The following is a 21,313-nucleotide window of genomic DNA, read 5'->3' as shown; positions in this document are numbered from 1 at the left end:
CCCTCAATCCCAGTTCGCCTGATCTATGAGACACGGGGTAGTGTGGGTGGTCGCCAGTGGTGTAAAGTACTTCTGTAAAAGTACTACTTAAGTCGTTTTTGGGGGTATCTGTACTTTACTTGACTATTTATATTTTTGACAACTTTTACTTCTACATTCCTAATGAAAATAATGTACTTTTTTATTCCATACATTTTCCCTGACACCCCAAAACACTCGTAACATTTGGAATGCTTTGCAGGACAGTTCACGCACTTATCAAGAGAATATCCCTGGTCATCCCTACTGCCTCTGATCTGGCAGACTCACTAAACACACATGCTTCGTTTGTAAATTATGTTTGAGTGTGCCCCTGGCTAACCGTGAATTAAAAACAAGAAAATCCTGCCGACTGGTTTGAATTTGAAATTATTTATACTTTTACTTTTGATGCGTAAGTATATCTTAGCAATTACATTTACATACATACAGAAATGTACACATACTTTTAGACTTAAGTAGTATTTTACTGGGTGACTTTTACTTGAGTCATTTTCTATTAGGGTATCTTTACTTTTACTCAAGTATGACAATTGGGTACCTTTTCCACCACTGGTGGTCGCCTGGCTGCTTCAGTATGGTATGCATGTATGGACTTTAAAGACAGGACTGTAAATATTCCCTCCTTTCGTTCTTCCATTCTCCATTGCTTCCTCTCCTCTTTCCTGATTTGAAAGTATTGATGATGTTCATCTGCACCTCTGGAGATTTTATTTTATTTTTTTAGTTTACTGTCAATAATGCTTAATTGTCTGTATAGAGTCAACAAGGTTGCTATTCCCCCGGAGAGCAACAGACAGGACAAGAGCCTGAACTGTGATCAGACAGTGTGGGGTCTCACGTTTGGACCCCGTCCATCAACCCCTGGTGATAAAGCAGCCTCCAATGAGAGAGAATCATCCAGACTGCTTCTGGCCACTGGACAACGGAGTCATCAAGATATGGGATGTTGCAACTGGTCGGACATCTTGCTGTGTTTGTTATGGAGTTGAGGCTAATGTTTCATTTGATGATAGCACTTTTCATTTAACCATTATTTTGAATAGATTATCATATAATTGTATAAAGATTGATAACTAAATATGAATGAATGTTCCTTCAAGCTGTGTTTATTTCACTCCTAACTGAAGCTCACCTTGGTATCTTCCTCTGGAGATAACACCTTAAGGATATTGCATTTAACCCAGAAGGTCAGCCATTTTTATATCTAAAAAATATATATTAATCCAAAGAGCTTTTCTCTGTCTCTTTTTTTCAATTGTCTATCTAAATTCATGGATATTTTTTATTGCACATGGAAATAATTTGAACTGCTCTATACTTACCTGCTTCTCCGCTTTCCATAAGTCAAAAATAGCCACATCGTCACTGGCTACAAGGACTGGATCCGCCACTGACCTCACTGTCCACAAGGACTGGATCAGCCACTGACCTCACTGGCTACAAGGACTGGATTAGCCACAGACCTCACTGGCTACAAGGACTGGATCAGCCACTGACCTCACTGGCTACAAGGACTGGATCAGACACTGACCTCACTGGCTACAAGGACTGGATCAGCCACTGTCCTCACTGGCTACAAGGACTGGATCAGCCACTGTCCTCACTGGCTACAAGGACTGGATCAGACACTGTCCTGACTGGCCACAAGGACTGGATCAGACACTGTCCTCACTGGCTACAAGGACTGGATCAGACACTGTCCTCACTGGCTACAAGGACTGGATCAGACACTGTCCTCACTGGTCACAAGGACCGGGTCAGACACTGTCCTCACTAGCCACAAGGACTGGATCAGCCACTGACCTCATTGTCCCCACTGTCCTCACTGTCCTCACTGGCCACAAGGACTGGATCAGCCACTGTCCACAAGGACTGGATCAGCCACTGGCCACAAGGACTGGATCAGACACTGTCCTCACTGGCCACAAGGACTGGGTCAGACACTGTCCTCACTGGCCACAAGGACTGGGTCAGGCACTGTCCTCACTGGCCACAAGGACTGGGTCAGGCACTGTCCTCACTGGCCACAAGGACCGGGTCAGACACTGTCGTGTTTCATCAGACTGCAGCATGGTGGCATCCTGGTTTAACAAAGTTAGACCCCCATGACTCAACATGCCGGAATGCTCCTCAGACAAGGAAAAATGTATATGAGTTTGGGAATAATAATAGAATACTTATTGGCGTCCATTTTAAATTAATTTTTAGTTGTTTGGAAGTATTGACTAATGATAGCAGTCAAGGGGGAGAGCATATTTATTTATTTTAACCTTTATTTAACCAGGCTAGTCAGTTAAGAACAAATTCTTATTTACAATGACGGCCTACACCGGACGACGCTGGGCCAGTTGTGCACCGCCCTATGGGACTCCCAATCATGGCCGGATGTGAGGCAGCCTGGATTATTGGCATCCATTTAAAATGTAGGAGTTATTTGGAAGTATTGAATAACTAATGATAGCAGTCAAGGGAGGAAAGCTTATTATTTGCCTCCATTTGGAAAGCATAACAAAATCGCGGGAATATTGTATGACAGAAGTGACAGAACTTTCTAGGGCCCTGAGGTGATGCATCTTTCATTCTGATCTTCTCTGAAGTTATGGTTGAATAGGTGAAGGCAAGGGTTCTACTTTGTGGTTTAGACAAAAAAAATCAGTCATGTCTGATCAGCTATTTGTTCAAAGAAATTTCTCAGGATGTCAAAATGCTAATGGATGCAAATAGTTAAGTGACTCAAACATGCGACTGAACTCTTAAAAGTTTTGAATCCTAACATTATTCAGGTTCATTTACATCAATGTAATACAATTACTATCAAGAACAACTAATCTACATTTTTGTGCTAGAGGTATATTGTATGATAACTATTATAGTGTGTATTTTGTTATTTAAATGTGTACATTTACTGAGAGTAAATCTAAAGCTTGCATTGTGTACAGTAAATTAGTCTACTGAAACATTATTCATTGACTTTCGTACACAGCACAGCATACAATAAGACACTAGATTACATAAGAAACCATTTTATTTGACAATCAATATCAAAATGTAAATACAGACAGGAATATTGAGCAGACAAGCACAAGTATGTTTTTATGAAGTTAGTCTCGAGTGAAATGTATTTTTTTGTGTGAACAAAAGGGTATCAAAGCCTTTAAGTCAGTTGGCACTAACTCAACGAACAATGGTCTTGACCAGCAATGTAGAAATTGCATCAGGTGTGTTAGTGCTGGGCTGGAATAGAAGCCTGCACACCCTGTAGCTCTCCAGGACCATGGTAGGTGACCTATGTGTACTAGACGTTTGTGACTGAGGACTACTGGTCTAGGCGGCCTCATTGACCACGATGTCTCTCACTGCCTGGAAAGCCGCCACCATCGAACTCAATTGGATCTTCTCACTAGTTCCAGAGGCCAGCCGGTACCTAGAAAAATATCAGTCATCTTCATTTACATTTAAATCATTCAGCATATGCTGTTATCCAGAGGGATTTACAATGAGTAAGGTATACAATTTGATGGGTATACAACCAACATACTGAAGATATGAGCACTTACTCAATGTCTGCCAACTTGATAAGCAAGCCCATCCGAATGGCAGGAGGGAAGTCCACTGTAAGAAATCAACAAACACGGGTGGTTAAACACACACAGAAGTGTAAAAATCTCTCAAAACATGCACCAGAAAATGAACTGGTGTAACGCCATGACTTTGATCTTAGCGCGGAGTCGACCCCCACCCACGAACTCATCCACATCTTCTGACCAGGAAGGACCCTTATCCTTACAATCTGCATCTACACAGGACTGGGGCATTGACCAATCTCCACGTCACAGGAGGAGACACCTCTCCATGGGGGAGGAGACACCTCTCCATGGGGGAGAAAAACCCCCATTGTTCTTCAATGGCTTCACCTCACACCAGGAAATCACCCAGCTAAGAAGCAAGCCTTCTTCCTCATCTTCCTCCTTTTCAAAACGAGATTACAGACTACCGTCAAATGGCTGCAGTTTGAATGTCAAAGGAATTAGCATCTGTGGAGGCTGCCCCAAATGGTTCCCAATCAATGGAAGGCCATTCACGTTCACACAACAAAGAGATGTGTCAGAGACTAGGCCCTGGGACCAGACTGCTGCAGTGAAGACACTCAAATTTACAAAAACCTTAAAATGCTCTTTTACCGAAGGATACAGAGTGTCGAGGAGTATCTCTGATATCCAGTGGTCCCAATTTGATTGATTAATTATGCTACAGTAATGCTTTCACTTTGCTTTATGACATGAATTTCAGATTATTAACATGTCAATGTTAGTATCTACAGAACCGCAAGGAAATGACGAACACTGAAACAGGCTTTGTGACTGCACAAAGAAAGTACAGGCAGTTTTGGACATAATTCTTTATGAACAGAACCTAACCTCAGCCACACCTTCTTTCACACTTGGACTCAAGTGGGCGTGACTGAGCTAAAGCTCGGCCAACCAGACTACAACACAACAAGCTGCTTGCATTACTGTCTTCGAATTCATTGGCGGCAATCATTATTCTACGTATTGATAAATTAACTGCAATTTTTATTGCTAATAGATCATTAGATTTGATGAAGTACCACAGACAAACAATTCCCTCCAACTCCTTTTAAATCTAGGCCCCTGCATGCTCCTTTTACATCTAGGCCCCTGCATGCTCCTTTTACATCTAGGCCCCTGCATGCTCCTTTTAAATCTAGGGCCCTGCATGCTCCTTTTACATCTAGGCCCCTGCATGCTCCTTTTAAATCTAGGCCCCTGCATGCTCCTTTTAAATCTAGGCCCCTGCATGCTCCTTTTAAATCTAAGCCTCTGCATGCTCCTTTTAAATCTAGGCCCCTGCATGCTCCTTTTAAATCTAGGCCCCTGCATGCTCCTTTTAAATCTAGGCCCCTGCATGCTCCTTTTAAATCTAGGCCCCTGCATGCTCCTTTTAAATCTAAGCCTCTGCATGCTCCTTTTAAATCTAAGCCTCTGCATGCTCCTTTTAAATCTAAGCCTCTGCATGCTCCTTTTAAATCTAAGCCTCTGCATGCTCCTTTTAAATCTAAGCCTCTGCATGCTCCTTTTAAATCTAAGCCCCTGCATGCTCCTTTTAAATCTAGGCCCATGCATGCTCCTTTTAAATCTAGGCCCCTGCATGCTCCTTTTAAATCTAGGCCCCTGCATGCTCCTTTTAAATCTAAGCCTCTGCATGCTCCTTTTAAATCTAAGCCCCTGCATGCTCCTTTTAAATCTAAGCCTCTGCATACTCCTTTTGCCAAGTTTTGCATCCATGCTTCTCTAGCATTACCTTCAGGTAGCTGAATGCGTTGCTAAAAATCACTATCCAATTTCTGTACTTTATTCGGTATAATTTTACTGTTATATAAGGAGTGACATCTCTCATATACGGTACAGAAGTGTACCAAATCCCTCAAAAAATATATCATTGCATCATAAAAAGTTTAAGTGCTATAATTCACAGGCCCTCTATGGTAACACCTGATGAATCTGCCAAGACAGCTTAGTGAAACACATAACTTCAGAAATAAGAAAACAGGCATTCACTGTCAGGCTAAAACGTTGCAGTAGTGATGCGTGCCACACTTAACACTGGCAAGCCATTCATTCTACAATGAGAACACTGGCAGCCATGGCAACCGCGAGGGGTCTCCCGGGAAACCAGAGGAAGAAAACATCACTATGCAGTTCGCTCTCCTAGCAGCTCGCCTCTCATATAATGTGCTGTATGAAGTATGTTTAGAATAGATCTATCAACTATAGATAGATAACAGTAAGCTAGGCCCTGCCCTGCCAGACAATCTTTTTTTTTTTAAGTCCATAATCTAGTATATAATTCACACATTAAAAAGACCCAGACAATTATCACATTTAAAAAAATACAACTTCAGACTTTGGGGATACAGTGATTGTACCTGTGATGCATTCAATGGAAATACCCATCCCATACAGTATGGAAATCTCTAGAACCACAGCAGTGTACAGGTTTACTGCCTCCAGTCCAGTCCTTACCTCTGTGGATCAGTAGGTGGACCTCAGTCAGGATGTCATGCAGGGCTAGGCCCTTCAGCGTCTTCAGCTGGAGAATCTCTGTGGATCAGAAGCTAAGGAACATCTCTCAATATCAAGGATGGGATTTGTCCTTCAGTATAATTCCAGGAATTCATGATATTCTTACATGATCCTCTATATATCCATACATACCCAGAAACTGACATACAGTATCATCACCTAGCCAACTTTCAGATGTAATTTTGTCCTGATCCCATACAGGGGTGAGATTCTTCCTGATTAAACCAGGAATTTGTGCTTTCCTGACACAATCCTCTATTCATAGGCTACATCACTGAAATTAACTTTCTATACCGACCTAATAACATCCCTGCAAAATACACCACCCCAAGGCATTCAGAGCCACTTCCTAGAAGAGGTAGAAACACCAAGGCATTCAGAGCCACTTCCTAGAAGAGGTAGAAACACCAAGGCATTCAGAGCCACTTCCTAGAAGAGGTAGAAACACCAAGGCATTCAGAGCCACTTCCTAGAAGAGGTAGAAACACCAAGGCATTCAGAGCCACTTCCTAGAAGAGGTAGAAACACCAAGGCATTCAGAGCCACTTCCTAGAAGAGGTAGAAACACCAAGGCATTCAGAGCCACCTCATAGAAGAGGTAGAAACACCAAGGCATTCAGAGCCACTTCCTAGAAGAGGTAGAAACACCAAGGCATTCAGAGCCACTTCCTAGAAGAGGTAGAAACACCAAGGCATTCAGAGCCACTTCCTAGAAGAGGTAGAAACACCAAGGCATTCAGAGCCACTTCCTAGAAGAGGTAGAAACACCAAGGCATTCAGAGCCACCTCCTAGAAGAGGTAGAAACACCAAGGCATTCAGAGCCACCTCCTAGAAGAGGTAGAAACACCAAGGCATTCAGAGCCACTTCCTAGAAGAGGTAGAAACACCAAGGCTTTCAGAGCCACTTCCTAGAAGAGGTAGAAACACCAAGGCATTCAGAGCCACTTCCTAGAAGAGGTAGAAACACCAAGGCATTCATACATTGGCGATATTGTTATTTGAAAGAGCTGCTTTGGCAATACATAAACCATTGTGGGGGGGGGAACAAGCCATTTGGTTGTTGAAAAGAATAGGCTAAACATAAACCATTGTGGTGGGGGGGACGAGCCATTTGGTTGTTGAAAAGAGTAGGCTAAACATAAACCATTGTGGGGGGGGGGGGGGGCGAGCCATTTGGTTGTTGAAAAGAATAGGCTAAACATAAACCATTGTGGTGGGGGGGACGAGCCATTTGGTTGTTGAAAAGAGTAGGCTAAACATAAACCATTGTGGGGGGGGGACGAGCCATTTGGGGGGGGACGAGCCATTTGGTTGTTGAAAAGAGTAGGCTAAACATAACTTGTGGTAATAGATATCGTTGAAATACATATGGTTGTGGGAGAGAATAAAGGATACGGTTGTAAGCGGAAGTGAAGTCCTTGTTTAGCGACCAGTCCAGGATGTTGGCGATATCGGATCGTAGTGGGTGACCAGTGCAGGTGTACACATTATCCTCGGTGACCTTCCCATACGCCATGCTGGTGCTCTGAGAAATACATGGGAAAGGAATCAGTCAGTCATTAGAAATAACAAAAAGAAATTGACCATAAGGAGTGTACTCAGAATCTGGGCACCGATATGGAAAATCCATATCAGTTGCAGTTTTTTTAAACAATATACACTGAAACAAAATATATAACGCAACATGTAAAGTGTTGGTCCCATGTTTCATGATCTGAAATAAAATAACCCAGAAATTGTCCATCCACACAAAAAGCTTATTTCCCTCAAATTTTGTGCACAAATTAGTTAACATCCCTGTTAATGAGCATTTCTCCTTTGCCAAGATATCCATCAACCGGACAGCTGTGGCATATCAAGAAGTTGATTAAACAGCATGATCCTTACACAGGTGCACCTTGTGCTGGAGACAATAAAAGGCCTAAAATGTACAGTTGTCACACAACACAATGCCACAGATGTCTCAAGTTGAGGGAGCATGCAATTGGCATGTTAACTGCAGAAATGTCCACCAGAGCTGTTACCAGATAATTCAAAGTTCATTGTACTAACATTAGCTGCCCAACGTTGTTTAAGAGAATTTGGCAGTACGTCCATTCCGGCCTCACAACCGCAGACTCTTGTATGGCAACGTGTGGGCGAACGGTTTACTGATGTCAACGTTGTGAACAGAGTGCCCTATGGTGGCAGTGGGGTTGTGGTATGGGCTGGCATATGCCGCGGACAACGAACACAATTACATTTTATCGATGGCAATTTTAATGCACGGAGATACCGTGATGAGATCCTGAGGCCCATTGTCGTGCCATTCATCCGCCGCCATCACCTCATGTTTCAACATGATAATGCACGGCCCAATGTCACAAGGATCTGTACACAATTCCGGGAAGCTGATAATGTCCCAGTTCTTCCATGGCCTGCTTACTCACCAGACATGTCACCCATTGAGCATGTTTGGGATATGTATGACAGCGTGGTCCAGTTCTCGCCAATATCCAGCAACTTTGCACAGCCATTGAAGAGGAGTGGGACAACATTCCACAGGCCACAATCAACAGTCGTATCAACTATGTGAAGGAGATGTGTTGAACTGCATGAAGCAAATGGTGGTCACACCAGATACTGACTGGTTTTGTGATCCTCGCCCCTACAGATGCATATCTGTATTCCCAGTCATGTGAAATACATAGATTAGGGCCTAATTAACTTATATGAACTGTAACTCAGTCAAATCTTTGAAATGGTTACATGTTGCTTTATATATATATATATATATATATATATATATTTGTTCAGTATAGATGTAGTTTTTTTTATTTTATCAATAACATTGCAGCTGTGTTCATCTTCTGTTAACTTCCAAGTCTTTGTGAAATTCAGACAACTGCTTGTTGACTGCCCATTGGACCTGGTGTGAATGTTCAGGGGGTCTGAACCTACCTAACCAGTTGAATACAATCAACCATTATTCAGCAGGCCAATTAGTATGCTAAATTGTGAGCCTGTGAGGTCAGTTTTATGGCTACAGGAACAGTCATGTAATATATAGGGTACCAAACTATATCAAATACATTTTTATGTCACATGTGCTGAATTACAGCAGGTACCTGTTGTATCTGTCACCTTACAGTGAAATGCTTACTTACAAGCCCTTAACCAACAATACAGTTTTAAAAAAACATTTTATTTTTACGTTAAAAAAGACAAATAATTAAAGAGCAGTATTGAATTATCGATTTTGGTGCCCACCACTAGCCAATACATTTAGACCAGCAATAAAAACTCAACACTGTGATGCAATTAATCACATTTAGCTACACACCGGTAGCACTCTTTCCGTACCTGCAGTATGTTGAGGGACCTTCTCATGTCTCCCGATGACAGGGTCACAATAGCTTTCATTCCATCTGGAGTTACATCAATGCTGCAGGGACAAGAGCAGACATGCGTCTCTGATTAAAAGGCGACACTCACCTCCCCCGGCCCCACTCACCTCCCCAGGCCCCACTCACCTCCCCTGACCCATTAACTCCTGAGCCCCCTCACCTCTCCTGCTGGATAACAAACTCCAGCCTGGGTATCATCTGGTCCTGAGACAGGGGTCCGAAGCGGAACCTGGTGCAGCGAGACTGCAGGGCTGGGATGATCTTAGACAGGTAGTTACAAATCAAACAGAACCTGGTGTTTTCTGTGTACTTCTCAATGACTGTAGGAGAGGAAGAGAGAGGGGGAAGAGAGAGGTAGAGGGGGAAGAGAGAGGTAGAGGGGGAAGTGAGAGGTAGCAATAGGAGTAGAAACCGGCAGGGAGAAATGGATGTCAATGATTTGACGTTCAGTGGGCATATGCTCATTAAAATGTTGTAATGTAGAATATAAAATGTGAACTGTTAAATCAATGGCATCTATTACAAGCAATTGTAGCACATTACTATTCTAAATAATCGGGCTAATATGCGGTACCGCTCCCAAATGCATTTAACATTTGCTTGTGTTCTCATGTCCCCATGTTACAGTAAGCAGATATTTTCATCAGTGAGAATTACTGGTTAGCTCGCAGGCAGCTCATTTGGCCAGTTGGTACACAGCAGGTGAACAACTCAAAACAGATGGTTACCTCGCCGCAATGCATTCTGGGCATCCCGGGTCATGGCATCAGCCTCATCCAGTATCACCAACTTGAAACCCTTCCTGGAAGACAAAGAAAAATAAATAAACACACATTTTGTCAACTGCAGTCAGGGTTATCTAAGGACACGGGTACTTGCAATCCTTTGTGTTTCCTAGTCCTCGCTGAAAAGACTTGGAAACTGATTGCAATATGGTAGACAACTACTGGTAGATAAGAGACCTACTTCTCTACAAATACAGACCTGTCAGTGACGGCAAGGAAACAAAACCTTTTGAAGTATTATTCATTATTGTCATACTTGAATATGGTCCTGGTGCTGGCAAAACTCAGGATGGGTCCTCGTACAACATCGATACCTCTGTCGTCTGACGCATTAAGCTGCAAATAAATAAATGTATGCATTATTGATGCACTGGGAAACAGTTATGTATGCCGCACACTAACATTGAATGTTAAGAATCAATATTGCTCACTGGAAAACATGACAACCCTGAAGTGCAGTGTTATGAGCACAGCATTTGTCTTTGATAATTCTACATATCAGGGCTGAGTTATTACGTACCTCCAGGACCATGGCGTTGAACTCCTTCTCCTTGTAGAGCTGCTTGGCAGAGGCGAGAACAGTAGATGTTTTCCCTGTGCCTGGAGGTCCATAGAACAAGAGATGTGGCAGCCTGTCCTCACTGATACATTTCTGGACTGAAAAGAGAAAAAGGATTGGTTGCGACAAATATGTTGTTACATATGCACTCATGCAACAAAAAAACAACTGTAGTTCATTTGAGAATGAAAACATTATTTTGAATAAATTCACTTGACTATATATTTGAAATGAATTGCTGTTGGAATGAATAAAGGTCAGGTTTTCTACAGCAGAAGTTCCATCCCTGTTGTTTCAAAGACTGAAAAAAAAACATACTTACTGGTGCTTAATATGTCCTTGTGAGAAATCAAGTCATCTAGGGTCTGTGGCCTGTATTTCTCAACCCTAAAATAAAGATATAAAATGTCAGACAGCATCGCGCATGCGTGGCTACATTGTAAGCAGGGAAGAGGTGGTGTACATGAACAAACAAGGCAACTAAAATACAAATCACAACACTTTGCTACACCGTATAGGCAGGGGAAACATATTAACACAATGATTGGGGTTTTGTCGAGCTAATTAGGCCTGCTAACGTAGCTAGCTAGCTAGTTAATTAGTTAGCATGCTTGCTGGCAAGAAATAAGCTAGTTAGTTAGCTAGCATCGGACACCGGCTAGCTAGTGAGCTCAATTTACCACGGCAAATTTCTTGACTGCAACGGTATCTTGCCAATCGATGCCATTTGAATCGATTCAATTTGTTCTCCAATTTTCACCAATATATTATCCAAATGGCGCGCTTTACTTCAACAAAACGTGCATTACATTACGATGCACAGTTTACGGCAGGTTTGCAACCAATCGCATCCGTTGTTTTACTGTGGGCGGAGTCAAATTACTCTTTATAATATTTCGCGGCATGCTGCCATTTCCTTTTCCGTCGACGTTCCTCTCCAAGTAGCAGCTCTTCTTGTTCAGTCCGCAAAAGACAAAGAAACATGTCCGACGAAGGAAAACTTTTCGTCGGTGGCCTGAGCTTCGACACCACAGAGCAATCTCTTGCAGAAGCGTTCTCAAAGTATGGAAATATCTCTAAATGTGATGTCATCATGGACAGAGAAACAGGAAGGCCTCGTGGGTTCGGCTTCGTAAAGTACGACAATCCCGAGGATGCGAAGGACGCTATGGATGCAATGAACGGCCAGTCTCTCGACGGCAGAACCATCCGTGTGAACGAGGCAGGCCAGGGCGGTGGTGGAGGTCGTGGAGGTGGCGGTGGATACAGAGGTTCCCGAGGTGGTGGTGGATACGGCGGTGGAGGTGGATATGGTGGAGGTGAGAGGAGTTACGGTGGTGGCGGAGGAGGCCGCAGCTATGGCGGAGAAGACCGAGGATACGGAGGTGGTGGTGGTGGTGGATACAGGAGCGGTGGAGGCCGAGGCGGGTACTCCTCTGGTGGCGGATACAGGGACAATCAATAGGTTGGGCCCAGGAAGGCTACGGAGACCGTTCTAGGCCGGGGATCCTACAGAGACTGCTAGCTACAACAGTTAACGTTATGCTGCACACGAGTAAAACTCCGATTCAAGATCATCCCTTGGCTGGCTGTATTTAAAAGATGCGCTCCTCAAGAAATGTCCACGTGTTGTTGTTGACCGGATGACTTTTGTAGTCCTATTCTGTGTTTAATTAGCTAAGTTAGCTTGCTAGCTAGCTCGAGCGTCTTTCAATTTAGCCACGTGTGTCAGCCATTCATTTCCAAACCATGTGAAAAGTTCATGTTCTCTTGCCCAGTAACATTCCACCTTTGTACTTTCTGTTTGTATCCTCAACATTATTTTTTGTGTCAATTTTGGCTTTATGGAACCTATTAAACGATTTCTTTGGAAAAACAAGTTCTCCTCATGTTATTAGTGAACTAATTTTATCAATCCATAAAATGACTCGTGTTTGTGGTTGAATTTATTCTGCCAAGGGCCTTAACGCGGCAATCCGCAGTTACAACCACAGGGCCACCCCCTCAGTACAAAACTGCAGGGTGGGTCTGGGTCGATATAACCACGCAAATAGGATTGACCATTATATCGGAGTTGTTTTTAACGATGTGCAAGTAGGTTTTTGGGCTCATGAGGAATAACATTTATATTCAACAGTCGACGGGTGCATATCATTTTATGAATCCAAAAATGGATGTCGCAACTGCAGATTGCCCCGTAAGACTACGGTGTGTCGAAAGTCTTCATACAATTCTTTCGGTAGAACTAAATTCGCCCACAAACACGAATATAATAGTATTTATATAGCTAGCTATCTTAAATGACCGCGTTTTCGCGAATTTAAGTATCTGATTGTACGGGACTGGATACGGAAGTAAAGCGGAAGCGGGCTTCGCTTTCGCACATCTGAAAAGTGGTTTCCACTAGAGCGCACAGCCACAAAGTTAAAATACATTTTATCGTAAAGGTTGAGAGGTAGCTTTTTGGTCTGAATTTAGGTATAAGGCTATTAGTGTGGTTGAAGTAATGCTAGGGTTTAAAACATTTGAAGATACATTGTAGAAATAGGCAGGATTTATGACTTTGTGTCTGTGGTAACTAGTGACGACCGCGTAATAACAAGAGGGTATATTTTGTCATTTTTCAGTTACACAATAACGAATGTCGAAGGCAGATACCAAGTCAGTCGTTTGCTTGTCATTTCTAAATATATATATACCTTAATGCCAGAACAAAGGCTTCTAATTAAGAAATCCCCCTGTTCAAAATCAACGTTTATCGGTGGTATACGCAGTTTTGCAGATGTTATCGCAGGTGCACCGAAATGCTTGTTTCGAGCTCCTACAGTGCAGCAATATCAAGCAATACAATAATACACATAATCAAAAAGTTTTAAAAAAAAGAAAACTTAAGACATCAAAACGAGCAATACCAGTCTGGAATAGAAATAAGTATATGAATGTGAAAGGTGTGTATGGACAGTATGTGAATAGAAATGGTGTGTACAGCAGTAGTTATATAGGATGAGCCTTGACTAGAATATGGTATGTACATATGAAGTGGGTAAAACAGTATGTCAACATTATTAAAGTGACCCTTGTTCAGTGACTATTTCCATGGTTGTCGAGTGGCACAGCGGTCTAAGTCACTGCATCCCAGTGCTTTAGGTGTCACCACAGACACCCTGGTTTGATTCCAGGCTGTATCACAACCGGCTGTGATTGGGAGTCCCATAGGGCGGCGCATCATTTGGCCCAGTGTCATCCGGGGTAGGTCGTCATTGTAAATAATAATTTGTTCTTAACTGACTTGCCTAGTTAAATAAAGGTAAAAAAACGTATGGCAGCAGGGTAGAGTACCAGGTGGTAGCCGGCTAGTGACAGTGTCTAAAGTTCAGGACAGGGTACTGGGCAGAGGCCGGCTAGTGACAGTGTCTAAAGTTCAGGACAGGGTACTGGGCAGAGGCCGGCTAAGAGTTTGAGATTTCCTGACTGGAAAAGTAACCCCCACAGTTGATCTTTTGACATTTTTTGTTTAGTTGTTGTCCATCCTTTTTTTTCTGACAAGTAAGTCATCTCTACTTGCATTTGGATTGCACAGAGAGGTAGGTATCAGAATACTATTTTGGAAAAACCTGACTCTTGGGAAATACATGCGAATGTAGCTTCTAATAGCACTTTCCTATAAAACATGCTCTGCTTATCAAAAAATCTGAGTGACATTTATCTGAATGTTGTTTTTAATATACAAAATAAAAACCTAAATCAAGTGTTAGAACATGTCAGATATGGTGTCTACACTAAATGAGACACGACTGAGTGCCACAAAAACACATCAAAGAGAATGGTTGTTTTATTGTCGGTTTTGTCAGAATGTTTTAGGCGGCTCAGATTATTGTAAGAGGCTCACTGTATATACGCCCTTATGATTGGCCATTATTGGCCTTATGATCACACACTGTACAACACATAGACTGTACAGTGTTTCTAGTGAACTCTAGAATAGGGTCTGTGTGCAGTGTAGCCTATAGAAGCCAAACAGCTATATTTCTCATTCTGTCTTGACACACAAAGCACCAAGCCTGTTCAGTCCAGCAGCGAGACACAATAATGCTGCCTGCTGACACAAAGGAAATGTCCAAAATCTCTGGTTGCCCACCACCGGCCTCATTCAAGTTGACCCGCAGGTACAACCCGAAATCTTTCCCCTGTTTATTTCACCCCACCAATAGAAGAGAAAATACTGTCATAAAATAGGCTATAATTCAGTGAGAGATGTTGGCCCAGCCTACTCAGTGTCATTCAGCGCTCTGTAATTTAATTTAGACAGACAGACAGACAACTGTTGCAGTTCATTTGGAGTATACAACCATAACACATGTAGCTATGGTTATTTTAGTGGTGTGTGTGTGTGCATGTCTGTGTGTGTGTCTGGCAAGATATCTACAAGTAGGCTTAAAAGGGCACATGTAAACAGAATAGCCTAAATGTATCTTTAAAATTATCCCAATTTTGTTCTCTGAAAAATGACCAAAATAAGTATTCAGACCACTTGACTTTTTCCACATTTTTTTTATGTTACAGCCTTATTCTAAAATTGATTAAATAAAAAATGTCCCTCATCAATCTACACACAGTACCCCATAATGACAAAGTGAAAACAGTTAAGACATTTTTGCAAATGTATTAAAAAAAATTGAATTAAGCTCAGGTGCATCCTGTTTCCATTGATCATCCTTGAGATGTTTCTACAACTTGATTGGAGTCCCCCTGTGGTAAATTTAATTAATTGGACATGATTTGGAAAGGCACACACGTATCTATATAAGGTCCCAAAGTTGACAGTGCAAATCAGAGCAAAAATCAAGCCCTGAGGTCGAAGGAATTGTCCATAGAGCTCAGAGGCAGGATTGTGTCCAGGCACATATCTGGGGAAGGTTACCAAACATGTTTTGCAGCATTGAAGGTCCCCAGGAGCACAGTGGCCTCCATCATTCTTAAATGGAAGAAATTTGGAACCACCAAGACTCTTCCTAGAACTGGCCTCCCAGCCAAACTGAGCAATCAGGGTTAAAGGGTCTCGTCAGGGAGGTGAACAAGAACCCAATGGCCACTTTGACAGAGCTCCAGAGTTACTCTGTGGAGATGGGAGAACCTTCCAGAAGAACAACCATCTCTGCAGCACTCCACCAATCAGGCCTTTATGGTAGAGTGGCCAGACGGAAGCCACTCCTCAGTAAAAGGCACATGACAGCACACTTGGAGTTTGCCAAAAGTCACCTTAAGACTCTGCGACTATGGGAAACAAGATTCTCTGCTCTGTTGAAACCAAGATTGAACTCTTTGGCCTGAATGCCAAGCATCACATCTGGAGAAAACCTGGCACCATCCCTATGGTGAAGCATGGTGGTGGCAGCATCATGCTGTGGGGATGTTTTTCAGCGGCAGGGACTGGGAGACTAGTCAGGATCGAGGGAAAGATGAATGGAGTGAAGTACAGAGAGATCCTTGATGAAAACCTGCTCTAGAGGACTCAGGACCTCAGACTGGGGCGAAGGTTCACCTTCCAACAGGACAATGACCCTAAGTGCACAGCCAAGACAACGCAGGTGTGGCTTCGGGACAAGTCTCTGAATGTCCTTGAGTGGCGGAGCCAGAGCCTGAACTTGAACCTGATTGAACATCTCTGGGGGGACCTGAAAATAGCTGAAGAAGACCCGAGGCTGTAATTGCTTTCAAAGGTACTTCAACAAAATACTGAGTAAAGGGTCTGAATACTTAAGTAAATGTGATATTTACGTTTTTTATTTATAAAAAATGCCTTTGCTTTGTCAATATTGGGTATTGTGTGTAGATTGGTGAAGGGATCTAATCTTAATCCATTTTAGAATAAGGCTGTAATTTAACAAAATGTGTAAAAGTCCTGATAACACCTTTAAAATGCTGATGTGGAGCTGATGATTGAGCATATCGATAACGGAGTTCAAACAGTGAACTCGCACTGATGCACATAATCTCGCGATAACTCCTCCCCCACGCAGCATCACTCGGTGGTGGTGCCTCTCCTCCCGCTGCTTCCGTGGGCGATGCGATCCCCTTGCTGTAGATTTGATTGACTGGAAACATGTCGGTGTGGTGGTGGGAGCGACCCGGGATGCAGCTGCTGGCAAGGGAGACGGGGAGTACCTGTACCCAATCCACACAGCATCACCTTTAAAATGATTATATGACGATGCTTTAATTTAATGGATCCGTTTATGTTATTATGATGCGTTGGTTTTTTATTTGAAATGAATAAACAACGCTCAATGGATTTATTACCTGAGGCTTGATCGGTTGTGTTCTGATTTTTGTTTCTGTTGTGGAGGTAGCCTACGCTATCTGCAGATTGTGTTTGATGATATAGCCCTCAGCATCAGTACCAGGTTCAATCAGAAACACCTTGATGAACCACCACCAGGAAATACAAGGACTGTTGCAATGGAGTCGCCTTTCACATAGATCACATCTCATCTGTAAACCAATGTACATAATATAATATACCACCACGTTTGCTGGCGTTTTGCAGGTCGTTTTATTTCATGGAGTTTTTTCCACCTTTATTTTCTGAGTAGATTTTTTTTTTGAAGTACACATAAATAAACGACCACAGCTCGCAAGCAATGGACGAGAAGAATATGACAAAAAGCGACGAGCAGCGTCTGAGTTTGCAAAAAGCCTTGCAGCAGTGCGAGTTGGTGCAAAATATGATAGACATAAGCATTTCCAGCTTGGAGGGATTGAGGACCAAATGTGCCACATCTAACGACTTGACACAGAAAGAAATACGAACGCTGGAGGTAGGCAAAAGCACCCATTCCGTAGAATGAAAAAGGCTACTGCTGCGCTGAGGCTGCTAATCATGTATTTTGATCAAAATCACTGTTGGGTTGGTTGTCACGTCTATCATAGCCTATATCAACATCAATGTACATTATATGATGTCGTTAAAATGGTTGACTATATCATTGGAATACTGTTTCTCCCCCTATGTTATACAGCCTAGATGTGTTTTATGCAGTGTAATAAATGAAGAAAAAGCTAGCTGCAGTGAGCAGGCTGTTGTGGTCTTGCGCATTCTGCAGGTGGTAGAAAGAAGGTGGTTTATTCAGCTGTAGAACTCTTCTCCATCAGAATTCTCCCCGAGAACGTTGAGGCCTAAACACTTTCTGTTTACGATTCATCATCATTATCATCATCATCATCATCAGTAATATGCTCTGCATATCATCAGCTAGATTGCAACAACTGTTATGCAAGTGTGTATTAGTGAAATTGAGATCCGATTTAATTGGCCCACAGGGTATTCCATAAATTGCGTTATGTAATGGACATGATGTTATCCAAAGACAGTGTAATGTTTTTTTGTATTTTTTTTGTATCAAAACATAGATTTGTTTGCCAAATGAATACAATGGGGTCTGGATACATTTCAGGTGCACTTAGGCCCTAAATGGTTTAAAGGACACGGAGATTCCTGTGTATGTTACAGAGGCGGGTGATTTTAAACAGAATACATGTAAACAGAGGTCCGATGTGATGGGACTTGATGATGTGCGAGTTAAAAAGGGCACCATCATTATCCTCAACATAATGAGATGACATAGGCCTGTAATAGATGTGCAATGAAGTTTTAGTGGCCACAGCTGGAGGAATAGCAGGCCTCTCTCTATATACTGTTTATTCATTTACTCAATCATGTAGTTTTCCCACTGATACAAGGGAAAAAATCCACGTCTATGCCTCTCGTATGGACTTGATATATATAGGCACACCATTTTACAATATTTCGTCATTTGAAGAGATATGTAGACCTAGTTGCTTGAGTTGAATTGAATTTCAGAGAGGAGTAGATTGAAAACATACACTACATTAGGCCCTATAGCTAGGACTACAGTACATTATGGCCACTCGTTAACTTAATAGTCTACCTGTTTGGGTGAATGGAACATGCTGAATAGATTCTGAATAGCTAGGTTACAAGTATTTGATCTAACAAATGTTCACACACAGTTTATCGTTCCCCACTCCCTAGCTACCAACCAAAAGCACCACTTTGAAATGTACGCCTAATAGTTTGACTCGGGGAAACTGTGCTGTGTCATGCAGGCACAGCATCTTCAGTCAGGAAAAACATGGCTGCACTCAAACTCTAAAAAGACATGTCTGCCATTGACATGTGGCCTTATGGCCCTGTTAAGTTAGGTGGTAGGTTTGCTGTATGTTTGCACATGCTGTCATGCACACTGTTTGGGCCTTCTGAGGCAGAGGGCACAGTACTAGAGGATTGGGCAATCATATTTTGTAACATTTTACATTATGTTGCTCTTCTTCCTGTGTAGTTCTAATAGCATTATATTAGCATGTTGTTATAATGTATTCATGGAGGGCCAAACGTGGTTCAGCAGTTGCATCTCACAGATTATAGCCATGGCATGGGTCAGGCTGTTGATGTAAAAACATTATTAATACATTTCATTTATTGATTGAGTGTGTTGGACAAGGTCTTTACATTAGATACAGTTAAAGGTGCAATCTGCAATAGATACATTCATTTTTGACTTTTAAATTAATTAAATATAACCATTGATTCTTGAAGAATATCATTTATAAATGCCTCATGACTCAACCGTTGTATTCCATCAGAACCTAAAATAGAAACTTGTTTAACTCCAATGTTTGTAAACAATGTAATGTAAACAAACACAGCATAGCCTCAAAACATGTTTGTCTATGAATTTGACAGTGGTTACATTTCTGCAGCCTACCCCTTAGCTTTTTACCATAACAGTGGTGGGGCGTCATCTTTGGTATTGTTTGAACTGCAGATTGCCCCCTTTAACTTGTCTTCTCCAGGCCGGGTCAGGTTTTGGCTTCATTGGCAGGTAACGTTGCACTTATAGTAGAATCATGCACTCGTTGCACCCCATAGTTCATTCATGATTTTTAACTTGCTGCACTTGTTGCATCTCCAACAAAGTCCTGTGTTAACACAGACATATGCAATATTATAGAAACAACTATTTTCAATTGTGAAAGCATCTGACTATTGCAACTGTGATTTTTGACTTTGTTTGTAAAATGTCCCCCTGCACAGTTCAAGACATTGAAAAGTGTGTTCTTATATCACAGGTTATTATGAGGGAGAAATTCAATATGAGGAACATGAGGAATGTTGGGTTCACTTTGATTTACCACTTTTAGCACAAAAGAGCTGTCTTGACTTACTGTGCAATACTTGTTGAAGGACAGTTTAACTGTTGTTAAACATAACATACAGTAATCTACAATACAATACAACTTCATTGATCAATTTGGGGTTCCTGAATGTTTGAATGGCTCATCTATTGAACTGTGGGCCAGTTTCCCAGGCACAGATTAAGCCTAGTCCTGGACTAAAAAGCTCTTCAATAGTGATTCTGCTTTGTTTGGCAGTGTCTCTCTGTTTTGAAGCAAGGTGCATGTGGGATAGGGTCGGACTTTACCATATCACATGGGATAGGGTCAGAGTTCAGACCACACCATATCACATGGGATAGGGTCAGAGTTCAGACTATACCATATCACATGGGATAGGGTCAAAGTTCAGACTACACCATATCACATGGGATAGGGTCAGAGTTCAGACTATACCATATCACATGGGATAGGGTCAGAGTTCAGACTATACCATATCACATGGGATAGGGTCAGAGTTCAGACTATACCATATCACATGGGATAGGGTCAGAGTTCAGACTACACCATATCACATGGGATAGGGTCAGAGTTCAGACTACACCATATCACATGGGATAGGGGCAGAGTTCAGACTACACCATATCACATGGGATAGCGTCAGACTATAGCGTATCTCATATGCCTTTTTCATCATAGGAGATGTGTCTCAAGTTAAAAACAACCCATCCGAGTTATGAGCAACATCTTTTCCCTAGTTACGAAGACCAACACCTTTTCCCTAGTTACGATGATCAACACTTTAGCCCTGGTTACAATGACCAACACCTTCTCCCTAGTTACAATGACCAACACCTTCTCCCTAGTTACGATGACCAACACCTTCTCCCTAGTTACGATGACCAACACCTTCTCCCTAGTTACAATGACCAACACCTTCTCCCTAGTTACGATGACCAACACCTTCTCCCTAGTTACGATGACCAACACCTTCTCCCTAGTTACAATGACCAACACTTTTTCCCAAGTACGATGGCCAACACCTTTTCCCAAGTTGCGATGACCAACACCTTCTCCCTAGTTACAATGGCCAACACCTTCTCCCTAGTTACAATGGTCAACACCTTTTCCCTAGTTACAATGGCCAACACCTTTTCCCTAGTGCAGACAAAACATTTCTGGCCCTACCATGGGAGCAGGTCAAATATCAGCTCTCCACATCCCAATGGTAACCATAACCT

General features: G+C 42.3%; 3 protein-coding genes across 3 annotated transcripts in view; 2 read left to right on the top strand and 1 right to left on the bottom strand.

Moving 5' to 3' along the window:
- Window positions 1-3,049: 3,049 nt before the first annotated feature.
- Window positions 3,050-11,710, bottom strand: LOC139390039 (replication factor C (activator 1) 5). Its single transcript, XM_071137151.1, has 11 exons — window positions 11,558-11,710; window positions 11,200-11,264; window positions 10,839-10,975; window positions 10,575-10,654; window positions 10,262-10,335; window positions 9,694-9,853; window positions 9,490-9,571; window positions 7,543-7,672; window positions 6,087-6,164; window positions 3,600-3,654; window positions 3,050-3,466 (listed from the first exon to the last, which is right to left on the bottom strand). The coding sequence occupies exons 1-11, from the start codon at window positions 11,602-11,604 to the stop codon at window positions 3,367-3,369; spliced, it is 1,008 nt and encodes a 335-aa protein (XP_070993252.1). The 5' UTR covers window positions 11,605-11,710; the 3' UTR covers window positions 3,050-3,366.
- Window positions 11,711-11,764: 54 nt separating this feature from the next.
- Window positions 11,765-12,756, top strand: LOC139390040 (uncharacterized). The gene has a single exon (XM_071137152.1). It carries the CDS (start codon window positions 11,860-11,862, stop codon window positions 12,340-12,342), a length of 483 nt encoding a protein of 160 aa, XP_070993253.1. The 5' UTR covers window positions 11,765-11,859; the 3' UTR covers window positions 12,343-12,756.
- A 4,546-nt stretch (window positions 12,757-17,302) lies between these two features.
- Window positions 17,303-21,313, top strand: part of LOC139390058 (kinase suppressor of Ras 2-like) — a 113,561-nt gene continuing 109,550 nt past the window's right edge. Inside the window, exon 1 of the mRNA XM_071137172.1 lies at window positions 17,303-17,695. Within this exon, the coding sequence (XP_070993273.1) occupies window positions 17,519-17,695 (177 nt within the window). The 5' untranslated portion in view covers window positions 17,303-17,518. The remainder of the gene's footprint in view (window positions 17,696-21,313) is intronic.

This window comes from Oncorhynchus clarkii, chromosome 30 (assembly GCF_045791955.1).
Source record: "Oncorhynchus clarkii lewisi isolate Uvic-CL-2024 chromosome 30, UVic_Ocla_1.0, whole genome shotgun sequence".
In the NCBI taxonomy this organism is placed as follows: Eukaryota; Metazoa; Chordata; class Actinopteri; order Salmoniformes; family Salmonidae; genus Oncorhynchus; species Oncorhynchus clarkii.
The sequence above is the reverse complement of the archived record's forward strand: the minus strand, read 5'-3'. Positions and strand labels throughout refer to the sequence as shown.